Genomic DNA, 20940 nt, shown 5'->3' with positions numbered 1-20940 from the left:
GCGAGCTGCACTGGCTGCCGGTGGCCTTCCGGGTGCGCTTCAAGGTGTTAGTAACAACTTTTAAAGCGCTCCATGGCAATGGACCTAGGTATTTGCAAGACCGCCTCCTACCAAACACCTCCCTTCGACCAGTCCGCTCCCACAGAGAGGGCCTTCTTAGAGTGCCGTCGGCCAGACAATGCCGGCTGGCGACCCCCAGAGGGAGAGCCTTCTCTGTGGCAGTTCCTGCCCTCTGGAATGACCTACCCCCTGACCTACGTACAGTTGCGGACCTGCGCCTTTTTCGCCGAGCCCTGAAGGCCCATCTATTCCGTGCGGCCGGCCTGGCGTAGTTTGGATTGTGTTTCAGTGGGGGGTTTTGTATGGGTGTGTTTTTAGAACAGGACTATTATTCAATTCGATTTTAAAACAGAAACTATTTATTTATTCGTGGTTTTTAGTATCGCCTGTTCACCGCCCTGAGTCCCGCAAGGGAGATAGGGCGGTATATAAATTTAATAAATAAATTAAATAAAATAAATAAATAAATAAATGTATTGTTGGGTAGTAAAAACTTGTAACATTATTGAGAGGGGAAGTAACTACACAAAGTTGCTTAAAAAAATAACAATACAGTGGGATGTGCTCCATGGAGTCTATCTGCCCTCCCTCATAGAGACTTATTCATAGATGTTCACTACTTAATGTCAGCAAAGAAGAAAAGTATGAGGCTTATAATCCCATAGAGGTGTTGTTTTAGTGAGAGAACTTCAGTAAGATTAGATCCCCATGAGTAATGAATACATTTAAAAATCAGATTTAAGTCTGACACCATGTGACATGAGTTTTGTGCTACTACCAACAGTTAAGAGTTGTGCCACTGTTCACTCCCACTTCCAAAAAGACTCTCGACTTGCTCTATTGATCCTAATATCATTAGTATTGTTTTTATATACTTACATGCAGGGTGAGTAATGCTGTAGTAGCAAGGAGTCCCAGGATTGCTGGACACATCAGCTGAAATATTCCAAAGGTAGCCTTCCTTTACCCATCAGCCTCCAGCGGTGATGTCTCTCAACTCCTGGGAAGGAGCTAAAGTCTCATATAGCCAGAGGCCACCAAGCTGGAAAACTATTCAGTGGATTAAAGAATCCCTTTGGGCTCTTTCAAGTTTGAAAGCATCTGAGGAATTGGCTTTGGGGAAATGCATCTGTTAATCTGGTTAAGCAGAAATCTGGTACTGAAATGTAGTTCCACATTGTTACCCTGGTAAGGGAACTTTAACATAAAGCTGGAGGCTGTAATTTCTCTGTCTTTCTCATCAGCTCCAAGATTTTCTCTTTTTCTCATGATCAAAGATTTAAAGATTACAGTGATCAGTGACAAAGCTAAGGCATTTAGTCTCTGCTTGACAACAAATTGGAGGAGGGGATTGCCTATGAAAGTTACTGAAGTTTCCTAGTAAATACAATAAGGAATTAATATAGGTAATAGTTCCCTTTTACTTTAACCCTTTCTATCTCCATTCAAAAAGCGGGGGACCCCAATAGGGATGGATGGATAGATGGATAAAATTGTATATCTAAGTTGGCACATTTGCCAGTTTTCATAATAATCAATTGAAAATCAGAAATGGAAATATGAGTAACCCATCTCAAGAAATCCATCCATAGGAAATTTTGTGAATCCTTTTAAAAAGACATTCAAGCCTCTAGAGCAGGGGTCCCCAATCCCCGGTCCATGGACCAGTACCGGGCCACGGCATGCCAGCAACCAGGCTGCACAAACAAGCAAAGCCCCATCCGCATGATGCAGGCAGCACACAAAACCATGCACCCTCTGGTCCGCGGAAAAACTTCTCTCCGTGTAACTGGTCCCTGGTGCCCAAAAGGTTGGGGACCTCTGCTCTACAGAAATAGCTTAACTCATAATTGTCAAGTTATATATTTCAAATATCATCAAGCAACACGTTAAGCTTCCAGAAAGCAATCTAGACTCTTTCTAAAAGGAAAATTAGCATAACAATCTTAATACCAGTTGGTTCTTCTCCCTCAGGTACTTATAAATAGTCATTGTACTTTGCCCCTAGAGAGGAAGAAATTCAGCATAGTAGCTTATTCACACAAAGCAGAAAGCTGGCCTAATTTCTAAGTTAACATGAGCACCGAGAGTTATAAATCAACACAGGCTGGGATGGCATAATAACCTGAGCTAAAATACAGTTCACTTGTTTGTTCTTTAGTGTATTTCATTTTACACACTTGAGTTAGCAGATCTCAGATGTGGGCTATTTTTGCCTCCAAGAGTCATATCTTTAGATTGCAAATTATACATTTACATGCATGCCCACCCATTTATATCTATTTATGCACACATATCATACCTACATTCAGCAGAGTGTCACAATGAATCTATTGCTTGTTGCTGATTTCTTCAGCAGGCTTGTTAACTTTTTTATGTCATTAGCAGTACAAAAACAGCACTCTGTTCTACAATGCAATTGGATAGTTAGAAAAAGTATATGTTTAGTCCATAGGCTGTAAAAAATATGTCAAAGGTTGCAAGCAGCTCAAGAGCTATCTACATTTGGCCTTGGACCATGTATTTTATTAATGTAGAAATAAATTAAATCCATTCTTCACTATGAAGGGCTCTGTATGATTGTAAATCTTGTGTACAGGTAGTCCTTGACTTATAACCACAATTTCTTTTGCTAAGTGAGACAGTTGTTAAGTGAGTTTTGCCCCATTTTACAAACTTGCTTGCCACAGTTGTTAAGTGAATCACCGCAGTTGTTAAGCTAGTAACATAGTTGTTAAGAGAATCTAGCTTTTCTTTCATCTTCTCTGATGTTTCTCACCTCTTCCTTTTCCGTTCAAGCCATGGCATCTTTAAGGCCATCTGTCATCTGCCCTGCAGGTAAAACAAGTGAATGAAGCATAATTGGGCGGTTTTGAGGTGTCATGTTTGAATTAAGTCATCTGGTAAAGGAAAAGGATTTGGAAAAGCAACCAGCATGCAATTATTAATGCAATTTACAAATGTCATTTGTATTTGATTTATTTCTTCTGAAGGCAGGTGTGTAAATTCCCTTAATCCTCTCCCACCCTTTGTTTAAATTGATTTGGAAATCCTTTGTGCTTTGATTGGGTTACAATGGAGAAGAAAGCATGTTGAAAGGCTTTCCCCTTGCTTTAATTGACTTCACTAAGGGAAAAAAAATACTCTCCCCCCCCCCGGAAATTTTCTGTGCTCATTCCTAAATCCATTTCTGAACATTTTTTCAATACTTCAGATAATCCATAAATTAATTCAATCATCCATTTGTCTCATTGCCTGTAGGAACTTAGGAGTACCTATTATCTTCAGCCTGCATGTAGATATGATAGGAGATAACCTGTTGGTATTTACTTTACAATCAACAAAGATTTCTATCTTACAATTTCTCCTTTATGTCAGCACAGATAAAAGAAGATAGCTTGAGCTCAGTCTGAAAAAAGAAGAAAAAAACTTAATCTGATTGATAAGACCTTCTGTTCTTAGGTGTTATTTTCTTTTTGCATTTGTCTGTTCCTAGGGTCCAAATTTCAACTTCTTCATTCTTTGGATCAAAAGATTGGCCATCAGTCTCATCTGGTAATTCTTTCATATCAAGAGTGGAGTCTCCATTCTTTCAGGAGCTGAAAGCTTTCTTTCATGGCTGTTGTCTACAACATGCCATTGCTGCAGATAGGTGTCGTTTTTATGTATCAAGGATAGACTAATCTAGTGCTTTCTAGTTGTTTTTTATTTCAGCCCCCATCAGCTTCAAAGAGCTGAGGTAATGGCAGTAGTTTGCCGAGGTGGTTATCCAACAGGCTGGAAGACAACAGTTAATGAAGTATGCTATTGGTATGTCATAAGAAAACATAAAAAACCGTCAGTGATTGTCCTTTCTAGTATAAAATGTGCATATTAGATTTCTGCTGCCAAATCTTGAAATGCTAGAATGATGAACACCCTCTATATTTTTTTGCTTTATTGATTAAAAATCAGGTGATGGTATCCAATCCTTATGGTTTTGTTGGTTAAAAATCAAGTGATAGTATCCAACTTGTATTAGCTATTCTGTTATTTTAAGATTCAATCCCATATGGTTTATTCAGTTTGTAAAAGTTGGCAAAAACAAACATGGAAGTATTATGCCTATCCATTTTTGCAGAACCATTTGGCAATGATAGATCATTCTTATGACTTGGATACTTACTGGATTGATTTGGATACATTAGGATTTTCCAAAATTACCTTTAACTTTTTCTTTTCTTTTTCTTATCATGACCTCTTTTTGATTTTCATGTTTAGTCCTATCCCCTTAAATAGTTGTTTCTAGAATCTCACTGACCATCTATTACTCTCCATATCAAGGTATTATTACCTTCAATTGTTTGCTGCTCTTATGCCAAGCTCAACTCAGTGATAAAATCTGGAAACATACCTGGAATATGTAATAGCCTACAGGCCATCTCTCCTGGCCATTTTCAATGTTACACAGAAGTGTGTGTGTGTGTGTGTGTGTGTGTGTGTGTGTGTGTGTGTGTGAGTGAAATAATACTGGATGCAGACTGGATTCATTGTAGTGAGTGAGAGAAGCTCAAACACCATGCATTTATATTAGGCATTCCCAAAAAATTAAAAGCAATTGCAGAAAGGCAGTGCTTGTGCAATTCTTATTTTAATATGCTGGACACCAGATCACTTTTATTGCAGAATGAGAATAGGTAGCGCAGCAACAAAGAAAAAATTGAAACATATGATTAGTCTTACACTAAAGTAGATCATGCGAGCTGAAGATGGGTTTCAGCTTGGCAGCAATCACAGCATTGGATTTGAGAAATTTGTTCACATTTCTTCCTTAAATGCTATAAAATTTCCTAGTATGTCACAGAGCTTATTTCTAGATATTCCTAAAGTTGCATTATCCAAGTTTTTAATTTGCTTTTGAAGGTTATCTGGGAAAGATTTATATTTTAGTATGTATTAAAGTATGCTTTGTATGTGTGTGAGATGTGCACTTAATTGATTATATGACCACAATTTAGCCCAGATCTGGATGGAATAATGTTTTGGGAAACCCATTATTTTCCAATTCCAATCCCCAAGAGGAAGAACAAAACCCAAATGTATCCAGAACATCTATCTTATCAAAAGGTGAAAATCAATGAATAACTAAAGCAGTTCAAATAAAAATAGAATTTTTATTAGGTGAAAATCAACATTATGAAAAAAAATAAAAGTGAAATTCCAAAATATAGTGTGACCCTGAGTTCAGCTGTACCTTTTATTCAACATTTGTTTAAAAGTATTAATTATCTGTGTTTAGCCCATGGTATTAAACAAAAGCAGAGCAATCACAATACAATAAAGTCTTGCTCCTGAAGAATATTCCCAAGATACAACATGAAATGACCATTTTAAAGCCACTTTATTTAAAGTGCTAATGTTTTATCATTAGGTGGCTTTCTTTGATGTAAAATTAAAGAAGGCTAAAAGCAGAGTCAAAGCTTGGTAGCATTTTAATATCATGGAAGGAGAAAAATTGTTAGTGGTATTAATACACAGTATATCATTATAATTATAGGTAGTAGAATGAAATCCATTAGGCTTTTATTCTGACCCTGCCAACTGTTTTGGCTGGCATGGCAAGGGTATTATTGGAGCAGATCACTTAAAAGTGAAGAACAATCTTTTCCCTAAGATAAAAAAATAGTAAACCCCTAAGGTAATTGGCAGAGAATTTGATGTAGTCGTTAAAGAGGTTGAATTAAAGTCAACCCCTAGTCACTGTCAGCCCTTGGAAGAAGGTAAAGCAAGCCACTTTCAAAATATTTCCAAGAAAACTTCATGGACTTGTCCAAGACTGATTCAAAGGCACTCATTTACATTTAAGGTAATTGGCAGGGATAAACCTGATCTGGTTTTCTTGCATGCCCATCAACAGACTTGATAAATAAATGCAATGAATTGTACAATCATTGACTTTTACCTCTATAACTCCCCATTTTTCTATTTTTCCTGATAAAAAGTGTTAGAGGCCCCAACCTCATTTTTATTTTCAAAAACTTCTTTTTTAACTTTCTATTGCCCAATAAAAATATTAAATCAATGTGAGAAGAAGTGGGTTTGAGTAGCAGGTATTTGGGGGGGGGCTAAAATAATAATGCTTTATACTATGAGACTCTTTGTGTATATTTTTTAAATCCTGGCTTTTTGCCTAGATGGTATTCAAGAGAGAGAACAAAAATCTATCAGAAAACCAAATTAGATAAAAACAATTAAAACCATCATGAACTAGTTTGATGTGGAAAACCTGGCTAAAATGGAGAGATTTGACTTCTTTTCTAAAAGGAGAAAAAAGAATTGGATACAGTTCTTGTGGAACTAATTCTATAGCTTGGAATAACTCAAGAAAGAAGAAAAAGAGGGCATTTTTAAAGAGGATTGCCTTGCTATCCAGATCAATTTCTTTCAAGTTTACCAGCCAGCTGGATATTTATGAGTTATCTGGCACCCAAATGTAACCTTAGGGAGCAAGTAAAAACTTATTATCTCAGCTTCACTAACTCAGCTCTGGTTTATCAGAGCTCTGACCTAGAAAATACAGCTGTAACAAGTATTATCCCAATAATGCATATAGCTGAACAACTAAAGCACATAACAACTATTATGATTACAGTTCTCTCTCCGTGCCACCTGATATATGCATATCTACAAAGTAGTTCCCTTTCAGATCCCTGAGAAAAAATATATAGTTCATTGAGCACATATGTTGCATGTAGAAGGGCTCAGATCCAAACTGCAACATTTTCACAGAGGGCTGGAAATGTTAATGCTTTAAAACTTGAAGCGATGCTGCCAGGTAGGATCAAAATGATCATACAGAGACTCCAGTGGTCTGATTCAATATATATCAGTTTCATATATTCTTCCAGTTATTTTCAGCATCTCCCTATGAACCCCAAATTAACCATACTTAACAATAAATTAAGATTTGTATCATGCCACTAACTCTAATGAAAAATTAAAAGGTTGGAGAGAGCCTAAGAATAACATTGTATAATGAATATATTACTTGCCAACAGAACAGATTTGTTATTGGTTGTGAATAAGGGCCACTTTTTTTTGCAGAATTGAATATAACTTGCTTCTAATTGCTTCTGCAGTGTTAAAAACACATTGCTTGTAATTTACCTGTGATGTGCTTATTGCACAACTCTTATAACAAAAGATTCTTTAACTTCTTATCAAGCATAAACTAATTTGAGAACCCATTTAAGATCAGTTTTCCCCAACAACAGCTGCCTTTGATGTGTCCAGGAGAGACATCTTGGGAGTTGTCTGTATACTTCCAGATCAAATCCTCATTTGTATGACAATCAAAGATCCTGAAGATCTTGTTGAATCTATTACCAATACTGCACACATTGTCTTTTACATAAGTATCACTTTCCCACTCACTCACTCAATATGTAAATGTCTGTGCAAAACATAGCTCTTCACAGCATATCTGTCCATTTATGTAGCTCTTGGTAATCACTTGATGAACAAAAAAATAGTGCAAATTGATTGCTATTGGTCATCAAAATCCTTCAAAGCGTCATGAACACTGTTCTTGGGTCTTGGTATCCCACAAAATAGGGAATAGGCATTGGCCAGATAGCACCTGGCTGTCCTCCAGAGGTGTTTCTGGGATCCAAGTTGGGAGGGGGCACTGGAGGGAAAGGAATGCCAGAAGAATCCCTCCTGGTGAAAGTCTGTTGATGTGGTGAATAAACATAGGACAAGGGACCACTTTGAGGTCCAAAAGGGAGGTGACCATAAAATGGTATGCCATGGAAGGATGGTTCTGGCCTCATCTCCTGCAGTTGACGTTTCAGTTTCATCCGTCGGTTCTGGAACCATGTCTTGATCTGCAGAAATAGAAACAGGAGTGGATGAATCAGTATACTTTATTAGCACAAGTGGAGAGTCTCATTCTGCTCCCTTTATATTTCAATAGAGTGAAGAAACAAATGCTGATATCCAGTGTTGGATATATAATGGCATCTCTGATCAACATTTGAAACGAAGACTGTTTTATATTATAAAACTTGGTGCCTTCAAGATGCACAAAGGAAACAAAGCCTGCCTAGTATTCTTAGCCATCATAGCTGAAGACAAACTAAGCATTGGGAGGTCACCAGATGGAGAATGAATGTGGTAAATTTCTATAAATTAAATTACAGCACATTAAACCAATAAAATAAACCTACCCACCAAAGAAGCATTTGCAACACTGATTAAAATTCAGTTCATATTCATCTGGATGAAGATCCTGCCTAAATTGGCTTAGCCTATCTTAAGCCCAAACATCTGTCCTTAAACCTTGTTGAAAATCCCCATTCCCAAATCTCTTTTCCCTTTCCACTGAAATGGTGATAGGCCAAGGAATTCTGGCAAAATTAAATTAGGGTCCAGAATGCCGATGAGAGGGCCATAGATTATGGCCCTTTCTTACTTCTTGGAAATAGAAGACTTTCCCCGCAAATCTTTCGACGGGCTTCTCTCATTACCTGGACTTCAGAGAGTTGCATTTTGCTGGCCAATTTGCGTCTTTCAGCCGCTCCCAAGTATTTGTGCCGCTTGAAGGAGGTCTCCAGGGTGCTGATCTGTTCCAAGCTGAAAGCAGTGCGCAAACGGCGAGTATTCGCATTTCGGCTTCCACCGTCCTCTGGAGTCTGGCATTCGGAGAAGTTTCCTTCGCCGTCGGACCCGCACTCCGTAGTGGTCCACACCATCTGGGAAGCAGCTAATGATTCCGAAAAAAACAGGTAAGGGTCGGGGTCAGAGGGGAAAACGCTTCTCGTTTTTCTTTCTCCAAGAAAAAATGGCTGGGTGCCCCGATCTATTGCTTAGAATTAGATGGACTGTGTTGTAACCACTTCATCCCCGGATAGAATGGCCTAGGTCGTCGCTTGACCATTAATGGAAATTACAGACCAACAAATCTGGAGCTCATCTGACTGAGGAAGGTTTGGAAAAGCGCATTTCACAAAAGTTTACATATTAAGAAAAATGGAAAGGCAGCATTCAAGGAACGCGGCGTAAGTGGGTCCCAAGTATACCCAACTCCTTCATACAATTTAGAACCTATTCCGATTTTTTATCAATTCTCTTGGGATGGGAAATAAATGGAACTACTTCCTTTAAAGTGAACTTTAGGAATATATATATATATTAAAAAGGGAGTCTTTAACTTTGTCCATTGCTATCTCTAAAAGCGCAAAGTGACTCCCAGCCTCCAGTGTCACTCCTCTTCCACTTAGGTTGCCCTCTAGTAAGCCTAGAGGGGAGGAAATTTCCCCGAGCTCAGCGAGGCTAGTGCTTGTTCTAATAAGCACAAGATCAGGCAACATCAGGTTTCTTTCTACCGGTAGGGAAGCAACTGGCAAAGTTTCCGAAGTTGAGGTTACTGATTTAATCTGACAGGTCCCTTGATCGTCACGCAAAGAAGCAAGAGAGAGCGGGTTCGCTAGCTCTCCCTGGAAGAAGGCGAGGCTCGAGGGCTTAAGCACAGTCCTCGGCTCCCTTTTATTTTTATTTTTTTAGTTAGAACACGACAACCGGGTGTCTCCAACTTGGGGCTCCGATCGTATTCCGGACTGGAATCCCATCGCCCTCAGAGTAATAGAAGCTGCCCGCCACGAGGAGTTGGAGCACCCCACCGCCGCTCTCTGCATCGTGTTCTCTGCCTACCGCCTGATCTAAAACACAACACGCCGAGGCCTAGGCCTCAACCAGCCCTGCAGCACTCCCATTTGAGGCTCCCAATGCCTCCATCGGTCATTCCCGGTGCTCTTTCCCCGTTCTAGCCCGATCCTTTGCCCGCGGGCGCCGCGGCAGAGAGTTCAGCGGGAAATCCCACCCACGATCTGCACGAGGGAGGTACCTGTGGACGACGAAGGCAAAGGCGGCCTGTTCTTCTGGAGCGAAGGGAGAGGCCCCGGAGGCGGCTCGACCAGCATACCCTCACTCGGGGTCTTCTCCCTGGCCGGAGGATTATCCTGCTGGGCCCGGCCGCCTTCGGATGGGGCGGCCTCTTTGGCTTCTGGCCTGCTCTGGGCATGCCTGCTGCTGGGCCGGCTGCTCTGGGACAGCCATTCTACGGAGAAAGGAGCCTTGGTCATGGCGCGCTAGCTTCGGGCTGTGTGTCCACGCTAGGCGTGCCCGCCCGCGTCCCTTCCCTTATGAGCCGCGGCCCCGAGGCAAGCGCCGCTGGAGTAAACAAACATCAAAGGGCAGATAAGCGCCGTCTAATTATCATCGGGCCTCCCCCGACAAAAGAGGCTGTTCACACATTTTCCAAAGGCCGGCCGAGGCTGGCTCCAATGTGTCTGCCGAGGGCTCAGGTCGCTCTGTGGTAAGCGATTTACAGGCCCCGCCATATCCTTTGCCGCTCAGCCTCAACGACACGAATTGCCCGGCTTTATGGAGGGGGTGGCTTCAAAAGGCCATCGGGACTGTAAATAGTGGCTTGTCTCGAGAGGAGATTTGATTGGGGCCAATTTTTCTTCACATCCATATTTCGCAAGCCTCTTGGTCGCTTAGGAGGTTATCAAACAGGGCCATGATTAGCTTCCACCTTAAAGAGCTGTCAAACTCATTTGGTGGGTTTGGAGACACCACACACACACACACACACACACACACACACACACACAAACACACACGGGAATGGCAGAGTGACTGCCTATGGCCCTGAGGTCATTGGAAATGGTTTTACACACAGAGACACAGACACACAAACATACAGAGACACACACACAAATGGCAAAGCCCCTGTGGCCCTGAGGTCATTGGAAATGGTTTTACACACAGTGACACAGACACACATACACAAACACACAAATGGCAAAGTGCCTGTAGCCCTGAGGTCATTAGAAATGGTTTTACACACACAAATGGCAAAGTGCCTGTGGCCCTGAGGCTATTGGAAATGGTTTTACACACAGAGACACATACACACACATACACATACATACATACAGAGAGAGAGACATGAGAATGGCAGAGTGACTGCCTGTGGCCCTGAGGCCATTGGAAATGGTTTTACAGAGCTTTTCTGACAATCTGTACCAGTCGCTTCCCCTTCCCTCCACAAGTAAACTATTTGGAGTTAAATGGAGCCAATGTCAGTGCCTGACATTCTTGCTCTCTTTTCTCCCAACAATGGTAATTTATTACTTAATAAATAAGATAGGAGTTGTAGTAATTCTATATCACTCCTTTCTCCAAGGACTTCAGCTGTATCTGTTAGCTGCTTCTTCGGATTTGATCATCACAAATGTCTTCTGAGAGAGGGGAGCTGTCAAAAGCAATTGCCTCCAGGTTACCTCATATATTTTTGGCTGAATTACTGGACAGCCTAGTCCAATTATAGAGAAATGGAAAGAAGAGGTAGGTTGAAAATTAGCCTGATTCATACATTTGTCTGTTTTATGGAAGGAGATGAAACTGGGTCAATTGATCTGTTTTCAATGTTATTTCCACCATTAAAAAAAAATCTATTTTTCTCCCCTAGATGCCATTATTTTATCCTCTTGATCAGTATAAATATTTGTAAGGATAACTTTTAAAAAGGATAACTCTGCAACAAACTTTGCTGCTCACGGTTTCCATGGAAGGTTAAAAGAACTACATTAATTCAGGTTCCTCTGAGTGCAGCTTAAGTGACAGACTTCATTTATTAAGAAATTATTTCCTATGGCCTCAAAAGCTGTATTGAAGTGTTATGTTTCTTAAGCTAATTCATTTTTTAAAACAGGACAAAAACTTTTGAATTACAAGCATATGGTGGTATTAAAAAATGAAAGAAGGGGTATTGGAAATGAATGCAACCAGCATTCAAACTACTTTTGCACACTCAATTATTGTATTACCTTAAAGCTGGATGTGGGAACAATGTATGTTAGCTTCTGTCAAGTGCGGAGATACCTTTCAGAAGGACTTTCCAAATTCTTTCCCTCCCAATTTTGGAAACATACATCCCAATTCAAGCAGTTTTGAGCCAGATGTGTGTGTGTTTTGACATGCATAAAATCCATTATACCTAAACTTGTAGCTTTCAGTGGCCTCAACCCATTGCTAATTCTGACTTAATTCACATTAAAATACAGTTTGTTTTAGCTACTGTTTGATTAAATATGTGTTTGGACAATGCATTAAACTATAAATCATAGCCTGCCAATTTTAATGATGATTTGTATTCATAAGATAACTGAAAAATGTGGGTTAGACAGCATCACCACCAGATGGATTCGTGGCCCTACCCAGCGTGTGGTCCTCAATGGAATTGCATCTACATGGAGGGAAGTATGTAGTGGGGTGCCCCAGGGCTCTGTTCTGGGCCCAGTGCTCTTCAACATCTTCATTAATGATTTGGTTGAGGGGATAGATGGGGAACTCATCAAATTTGCAGACGACACCAAGCTGGTAGGAACAGCCAACACTCCAGAAGATAGGCTTGAGATACAGAAGGATCTTGACAGACTTGAACATTGGGTGATATCTAACAAAATGAAATTCAGTGGTGAAAAAAGATTCTACATTTATGCAAGAAAAACCAAATGCACAAGTACAGTATAGGTGCTACCTGGCTCAATAGTAGTAACTGTGAGAGGGATCTCGGAGTCCTAGTGGACAGTCACTTAAATATGAGCCAGCAGTGTGCTGCAGCTGCCAAAAAAACCAACACAATGCTAGGCTACATTAACAGAGGGATAGAATCAAGATCACATGAAGTGTTAATACCACTTTATAACACCTTGGTAAGGCCACACTTGGAATACTGCATCCACTTGTGGTCACCATGATATAAAAAAGATGTTGAGACTCTAGAAAGAGTTCAGAGAAGAGAAACAAAGATGATTAGGGGACTGGAGGCTAAAACATAAGGAACGGTTGCTGGAATTGAGTATGTCTAGTTTAATGAAGAGGACTAGGTGACATGATAGCAGTGTTCCAATATCTAAGGGGTTACCATAAAGAAGGGGGAGTCAAGCTATTCTCCAAAGCAGCTGAGAGCAGGACAAGAAGCAATGGATGGAAACTAATCGGGGAGAAAAACAACCTGGAATTAAGGAGAAATTTCCTGACAGAACAATTAATCAGTGGAACAACCTGCCTCCAGAAGTTGTGAATGCTCCAACACTGGAAGTTTTTAAGAAGAGACTGGACAGCCATTTGTCCGAAATGGTATAGGGTTTCCCGCCTGAGCAGGGGGGTGGACTAGATGATCTCCAAGGTCCCTTCCAACTTTACTACTATTATTATTATAATTGTGTAGGAGCCTAAATTGATAGGCACATCTGTATAGGCATAAACATGAATACACGGACATAAACATGAATAGACTCAGGAGAGACTATAAAACACTCAGTTGTGAGCACAAGCTGTTTTGCAATCAAACTGAAATCTCTTTTGTTCCAGCTATGCAGTATGTTCTCTAGAGACTAGTTAGATACAAATATATTAACTCCAAAACTTCATTGAGCACATAATAAAAGTTGTCTGGCTTCATAATTTCAGCATTAAGTGCAAGACAGACTCAAATCCTGCCTGAGCAGGGGGTTGAACTAGAAGACCTCCAAGGTCACTTCCAACTCTATTATTATTATTATTATTATTATTATTATTATTATTATTATTATTATTATTATTATTATTATTATTATTATTATCATCATCATCATCATCATCATCATCATTATTATTGAAAGCCAGTGAAGTATACTTCTTATGGGTGTTTGATTTGGATCAGAGAAATGCAGAAGGTTTGCATGCAATTATAAAACTTATTGGATAATTGGTCCAGTCACACGGGTAGTTATCCTAACATATCTCACAAGATATTAGTCACAGAGATATAATACCTGTTAGAGAAAAGGCAAGATATAAACAAAGTGTGGTTCCTAAAACCGAATTTCCAGAACAAACCAAACATGAAACAAATCAGAGGTCAGATATTGTGTGTAGATCAGTGATATCAAATCCAGTGATGTGGGCCATTCTCGACAATGCTCAGCACTGGAAGGAAATTGTTGATGTGCCACTTTTCCTGTTCTCCTGCCCTGCATGCCCAGTCACCTTCCAGCACCAGATTACTCTACTGCACTGTAATAACGGGAGTAGCAATAACATCATTTTGTGAATTTTCTAAAACAAGTGTCATCACCAACACTTGAGCACCAAAAGTGCTGCAGAAGGCATTTTTCTTCACTTCCAACAATGTCCCCACAAGCTATTCTCATCTTAAAGTTGTTTTTCCTTGGAAAAAGGACATAATTCAATGGTGGATGGTCTCTTTGTGTAAGGAAGTCCTCTAGAATGTTTTCCCCAATCTTTTTTCCTAGTCTTTCCATTGTGTTAGGAATATAACTACCATAATTGTTATTCCAATACAATTGGAAAGCATAGCTTAGAGAAAACTGTGGAGCATCTTCAGGACAGAGGGATCAAGATGAGAGTTACTAAATGACCTTAGCTAATCTTGAAATTCTAAGCAAAGTCAATTATTCAGGAAAACCTAAGATTGTAAAGTAGAGTGGGATGGAAAAATCTCAAAAGAAAGGAATTCCAAATTTGTTTTGTTTTGTTGTTAAAGGAAGAACCTAGACATATCCATGAAGTTATCCAGGAATTGAGACCTTACATGGTAATGTGGTAAAAAGGCTGTTTCTTAAGGTCTTTTTATTGTCTATTCAGAATATAGCATAAAGATGAACAAATAGTCTAATTTTAAGGTTTTGCATGCTTTAAACTGATTATTTTTAAATTAATACAAATAGGAACTGCATTAGTAAGACTGACATATTTCTGGATCTCCAGATGAGAAACTGGATTCTTCCAGTGAATTATTTTGATCGTTTCTCAACAATGAGAACATAATAATAATAATAATAATAATAATAATAATAATAATAATAATAATAATAATAATAATAATAATAATAATAATAATAATAATAATAATAAAGTTGGAAGGGACCTTGAAGGTCATCTAGTCCAACCCCCTGCTCAGGCAGGAAACCCTATACCATTTCGGACAAATGGCTGTCCAGTCTCTTCTTAAAAACTTCCAGTNGGTTAATTGTTCTCACTGTCAGGAAGTTTCTCCTTAGTTCTAGATTGCTTCTCTCCTTGATTAGTTTCCACCCGTTGCTTCTTGTCCTGCCTCCAGGCGCTTTGGAAAATAGCTTGACTCCCTCTTCTTTATGGCAGCCCCTGAGATATTGGAACACTGCTATCATGTCCCCCCTCGTCCTTCTCTTCGTTAAACTAGATATACCCAATTCCAGCAGCCTTTCCTTATATGCTTTAGCCTCCAGTCCCCTAATCATCTTTGTTGCTCTTCTCTGTACTCTTTCTAGAGTCTCAACATCTTTTTTACATCGCGGTGACCAAAACTGGATGCAGTATTCCAAGTGTGGCCTTACCAAGGCATTGTAAAGTGGTATTAACTCTTCACGTGATCTTGATTCTATCCCTCTGTTAATGCAGCCTAGCACTAGCTGCAGCACACTGCTGGCTCAGATTTAGGTGATTGTCCACTAGGACTCCGAGGTCCCTCTCACAGTTACTACTATTGAGCAAGATGCCACCTATGCTGTACTTGTGCATTTGGTTTTTCTTGCCTAAACGTAGAACCTTACTTTTTTCACCATTGAATTTCATTTTGTTAGATAGCACCTAGTATTCAAGTCTATCCAGATCCTCCTGTATCTTAAGCCTGTCTTCTGGAGTGTTGGCTATTCCTGCCAGCTTGGTGTCGTCTGCAAATTTGATGAGTTCCCCATCTATCCCCTCGTCCAAATCGTTGATGAAGATGTTGAAGAGCACTGGGCCCAGAACAGAGCCTTGGGGCACCCCATTACACACTTCCCTCCATGTAGATGCGGTTCCATTGAGGATCACTCGCTGAGTACAGCCGGTCAGCCAGCTATGGATCCATCTGGTGGTGATGCTGTCTACCCCACATTTTTCTATCTTGTCAAGTAGTAGGTTGTGATGTACTTTATCAAATGCCTTACTGAAGTCCAAGTAAATTATGTCCACAGCATTCCTCTCATCCACTAATTTTGTCACTTGGTCAAAGAATGCAATAAGATTTGTCTGGCATGATCTATTTTTGACAAACCCATGTTGGCTTACATCTATGAATGGTTCCTGTATCTACTGTAGATGTGTTGGGTCTCCTGGAATACTTACCTTCTTGGTCTTGGCAAACTTGAGAGCAAGATCAATAATAATGCTAGATCTAGCCACCTTTAATGGCTACATTAACCTTGAGACAAAAGTGCTTTGTCCAGATGTGGATTTTGCCTGTTGGACTGGCATCTCCCATCTTTGCTCTCTGTTGCAATACAGATAAAGGAAGACTAGACAGATAGAACTTTGTCATGATTATCTTAACACCATTCATCTGATTAGAAAGGAATTTCCCTTCAGGTTATGCACTAAAGATCAGATCAATGAATTTTGCTTGGAATTTTTCTAGAATAGTTGAGTTTCACAAGTGTGGAAACTCTAGTGTTTTTGTTTTCTCCCAGGCAAGACTAACTGCAGATTTTTTTAAACTCTTTCTTCATCCCCACCCCCACCCCACAAACCCCCAAACAGAACATAACTCACCTGAGTTGAAGGTAGTAATATCATGTATGGCCTACTTTCTCTGTAGTAACATATCTTTCTGCTTAAATTGCCCAATGATCTCTACTCCTATATGCACAATGGTGACCCTGGTGCTCCAAGCAGCTGCCTTAACCCTTCATCTAGATTTCTTGACAATTATATTTTATAGGTGCACATGCAGTAAAATATTAGAAATTGCATAAGAGCTCGCAAATAGGAGCACATGAGTAACAAACAAGCCACAAAGACATGCTAAGTATGACACAAAACCCCCCAAATATTCAAAGGTGGTATAGCTTTAAAATTATGACCAGTTTAACATATTGTTTCTTCTGTTTGATATTTTTGGGGTTTTACAGTGAAAAAAATCAGTTGGTTCCACTCACTAGTGGATGTTTTAATATCAAAATGCAACTGTACTTCATGCAAAATAGTCATTTGTCACAAAAGGTCTTCTTGGACAGAAATTATTTTATGGGGTAATTCTGTTCAGGACTCATTATACAAGGATGCCTATATAATGGTTTGATGAGTTCTTCCCCCCCCCCCCACGCCCCACACACATTAGCGTTGCTTGAAGAACTATTTTGACCAGTTAATCAGGTTGAGAAATATTGATTTTATACCAAGGGTCCTCAACCCCTGGTCCATGGACTGGTACTGGGCTGCAGCATGCCAGCACCGGCACGCACAAACAAGCAAAGCCCCATCCCTGGGATGCAGGCAGCACACAAAACCATGCACTCTTCGGTCCGTGGAAAAACCTTTCTCCACGGAACCGGTCCCTGGTGCCCAAAAGGTTGGGGACCTCTGTTTTAGACTACTGGACTGCCTATGTTAGTAAATTTGCTTAATCTCCCTTTTCTATTGTCAAGTAAACATTAATAATGTAATGATATATAACATGATTTTTTTTATGTGAGAGAAAATAGTGGTTTAGTATGTTAACAGATTTTTGTTGAGGTTTTTCTGGTTTTTGGGCAAATCATGGTGATGAGCCAAGTAAATTCCAGTAATCTTTGTATGGGTAGTCCTCGACTTACAACAGTTCATTTAGTGACCATTCAGTTACAACGGCAGTAAGAAAAGTGACTTATGACTGTTTTTCACACTTATGACCATTGCAGCTTCCCTGTGGTCACATGACCCAAATTCAGATACTTGACAACCGATTCATATTTATGATGGTTGCAGTGTCCCGGGATGATGTGATCACCTTTTGCGACCTTCTGACAAGCAGTCAATGGGTAAGCCAGATTCACTTAACAACAGGGTTGCTAACTTAACAACTGCAGTGATTCATTTAACAATGGCAAGAAAATTCCGGGTTCAATTGTGGTCATAAGTCAAGGATTCCTGTACTAGCCAACTCTACGTTGGCATCTTTCATTCTTCTGTGGTCCAACACGTTCTGTAGGATATAATGGAAGGGTTTTATATGAAAAAAATGTCTAACCAATTATCAGAGCAGGGCTGGTAGTTTCTCAAATAGAATTGTTTCCACAAAATCTTGAAATGAGTGAAGCGCAATGCCACAATTTATTAATACGTAGCATAGGACTTTGATCTCTAGACTTCAGGGTGCTTGTTTCTGCAGCAGGTTATGGCATTATTTTGAAACATAGCCAGATCTCATTCTGAAAGGGGGGACTTAATTATATACTGACTTGCAACCAAAGATTTTTATTAATGTGTTGAAATATACACTTCTTAGATAAGCAAAGGCAATTGATTTGTAACCAGGCTAACCTTGCTTTAAAAAAATGCTAGAGGGGAACTTTTGTTAGCATATTTAATTAGGGGAGGAGATGCTGAGGATCTGTATGTCATTCTACAAATTGAGAGTGACAAACATGTCACACTTCCAAGATTGTTAAGACTGTAGTTATCATCAGCCACAGACAGCCTGGCTAGTAATTTGGATCTGGAATCCAACACTAAGGATTTTCACAGTCTCCTGCTTTAAAGTCACCTCCTTAAGACTCCTTCAACTTTTGCTTCACTGGATTTGAACAGAACTTATGTTAATAAATATAGGTATCTGGAACCGGTAGGAATATAATGCCTTTCTTTTTTTGGGTAGATTTACTTTAACAATTGACTACCAGGATATGTTTTATTGCACAGTTTGATGTATCTTTCTGACTTCTTCAAAATGGCAAATAATAAAGAATAATGAAGGTGGCACTTTAAACACTAATGGAGATGTATTAAGTTTTCACCAGAAAAAGCTTAAACCGCAATAAAATTGTTAACTTTTAAGCACAATACATTCTCTCTCTCCCTCCCTCCCTCCCTATGTGTAGTATTTGTGTTTGATGAAACTTAAGTCTCAGATTATCCCTGGGGGATATTTTCCAAAACTACAATCATAGGTTTCCAGTGCCACCTTCTGGAAAAATAAGCAATTACAAAGAGAAGAATGCTGTATGTGATACAGCTATCATCATCACAATTTTTACAGACAACAGCTTAAAGACTTTTGAAAAACAATTCCTTATAAAAAATTCAATAGCATAGATTTGATTGAACTGAAAATGAAAATATTTTCAAACAAAATAAAACATATCACTATTATTAATTTTCTTCAGATTCAATAGGAAAATTGCTTCTAGGTAATATAGTAAATACTGTACTTGCTTAGATAAATGATTTAAATCCTTTGAAACAAATATGTGTGCAATGATAAAATTGTCCCAAACTAATTGTTTAACATGTGCTCTGTTTTAATAGAAAATGATAGAAAAAGTAATGAAAGCTTAAGTACATGCATACACAAAGTCACTTCAATCAAATACATACATAGCACACATAGAAATGCATCATGTTTGCAAATTTGTATGAAAATTATTTTTGAAAAGGAATCATATGCTGCCTTAGAACCATAAGCTAGAAATAGCAGAGTTGATATAAGAATAGTAGATATTGAACATGATTTTTTAAAAAAACACACACACACAAATCAGTGGTTATGGTTTGGAATTGGGCTCTGCTTTCAGCTTAGCTATTCTGACTTAAGAAACCAAATTCAGGTCTAATCATTTCTGCATGTTGAGAATTCAATCTTAGAAGGCCATGCCAACCCCCAAAACTTAATAGATGTATGTGAAGGAATGTTAGGAGTAAGTGGGCAACTAAACATTTTCTTATTACCTGTGGAGCTGACACTATATGAGTACTTGGGTAGCGTTAGGTAATTGAGACCAAAAACTATTTTGTCACTAGAGGGATACATTCCCTTGGAGGCACTTAGTGGGAGTGGTAGGACCACCTTTTGTTGATGCACCGTTTTGTCTTCTGATACTTTCTACCTCTCCCAAGCAAAAAGCACAGCTCTCAACAGACCTCTTGCATGTTATCAGATAGAGGACTGCTACTTCATTCTGATGAAGGGCCCTAGCCATATGACCATTGTGGGGTTCTGTTTTGAATTGTGTTTTGAATGTCCACTCCTAGATTGAAGTAAGTAACTCAGATAATCAGCGTAAACCCTCTCAGGTCATTATTGAGCTAAACTAGTGGCTTGTAATGTCTATGGAGATTCTCAGCCACCCAGGTCATAATTATCCCAAAGGAAAAAGCACTTTTGGGATAGTGGCTTGTAACTGGTTGCCTATGGGCTGCATCCAGTTCTTGTCCTTTTTTTAATGTTGTCAACCTTTGTCTCCAGTTTCTCCTTTGTCCACATAGTAAGAGCTATTGGCTCCAGAGATGTTCAATGCTCCTATTTCATTGGGAGTTTCTCTGCGCCAGACTTTTTATGCAGAAACCACAGAGAATGTGCAGCAGAATTTTTTTTTATTATTTGTCCTGTCCTCTGTGGTTTGTTCCTCATAACAAGTTTTTTGGGAAAGAACTTGCTGAATGAAGCAGCTAAAGTGGGGAAAATGAACAAATAGCAAAACTTCAGATAGCCCAACGAAAGAGATAAATGGGGATTCTCTCTCTCTCTCTCAAGTTGGCAGACATAATCACACAATCCAAGCCTGCTCCCTTTTGTGTATCATGAATGCATCACACATTAAAAAGGAGCAAGGCTGATTTTGTGGTTTTAATCACCCCCTTGACTTTGTGGATCCATCCCTATGGATGCCACTGTTTCTCCAAAGGTAATTGTGCTGAGTTTTTTTTGTTGTTGTTACGATAGTGAAATATTTGTGAAAAACTGGGTCTTCTGATAAGATATACTCAGATTTAATCTTTATCTGTAATCTCTATCTTCAAGACAAAATAGATGGGAAAGGATTTAGTAATTTC

The 20940-nt window shown here is 39.3% G+C and overlaps 1 protein-coding gene across 1 annotated transcript; it reads right to left on the bottom strand.

The window, feature by feature from the left end:
- Positions 1 to 7604: 7604 nt before the first annotated feature.
- VENTX (VENT homeobox) lies at positions 7605 to 10181 on the bottom strand. Its single transcript, XM_015819892.1, has 3 exons — positions 9944 to 10181; positions 8568 to 8803; positions 7605 to 7925 (listed from the first exon to the last, which is right to left on the bottom strand). Exons 1-3 carry the CDS (start codon positions 10179 to 10181, stop codon positions 7605 to 7607), a joined length of 795 nt encoding a protein of 264 aa, XP_015675378.1.
- Between the last annotated feature and the right edge of the window lie 10759 nt (positions 10182 to 20940).

The sequence above is a fragment of the Protobothrops mucrosquamatus genome, unplaced genomic scaffold (genome assembly GCF_001527695.2).
Source record: "Protobothrops mucrosquamatus isolate PMUCROS unplaced genomic scaffold, P.Mucros_1.0 scaffold1012, whole genome shotgun sequence".
Taxonomy (NCBI): Eukaryota; Metazoa; Chordata; class Lepidosauria; order Squamata; family Viperidae; genus Protobothrops; species Protobothrops mucrosquamatus.
Note: the sequence above shows the minus strand (reverse complement) of the source record. Positions and strands in the feature narration are given on the sequence as shown.

What these genes read in the sequence shown, in the direction of transcription:
- VENTX (XM_015819892.1), bottom strand. Translation starts at nt 10,181, where the DNA reads ATGACCAAGGCTCCTTTCTCCGTAGAATGGCTGTCCCAGAGCAGCCGG. An exon ending in TTTGCCTTCGTCGTCCACAG is followed by an intron (nt 8,804 to 9,943) that starts GTACCTCCCTCG and finishes CGGAATCATTAG; the next exon opens with CTGCTTCCCAGATGGTGTGG. An exon ending in TGCAACTCTCTGAAGTCCAG is followed by an intron (nt 7,926 to 8,567) that starts GTAATGAGAGAA and finishes CTATTTCTGCAG; the next exon opens with ATCAAGACATGGTTCCAGAA.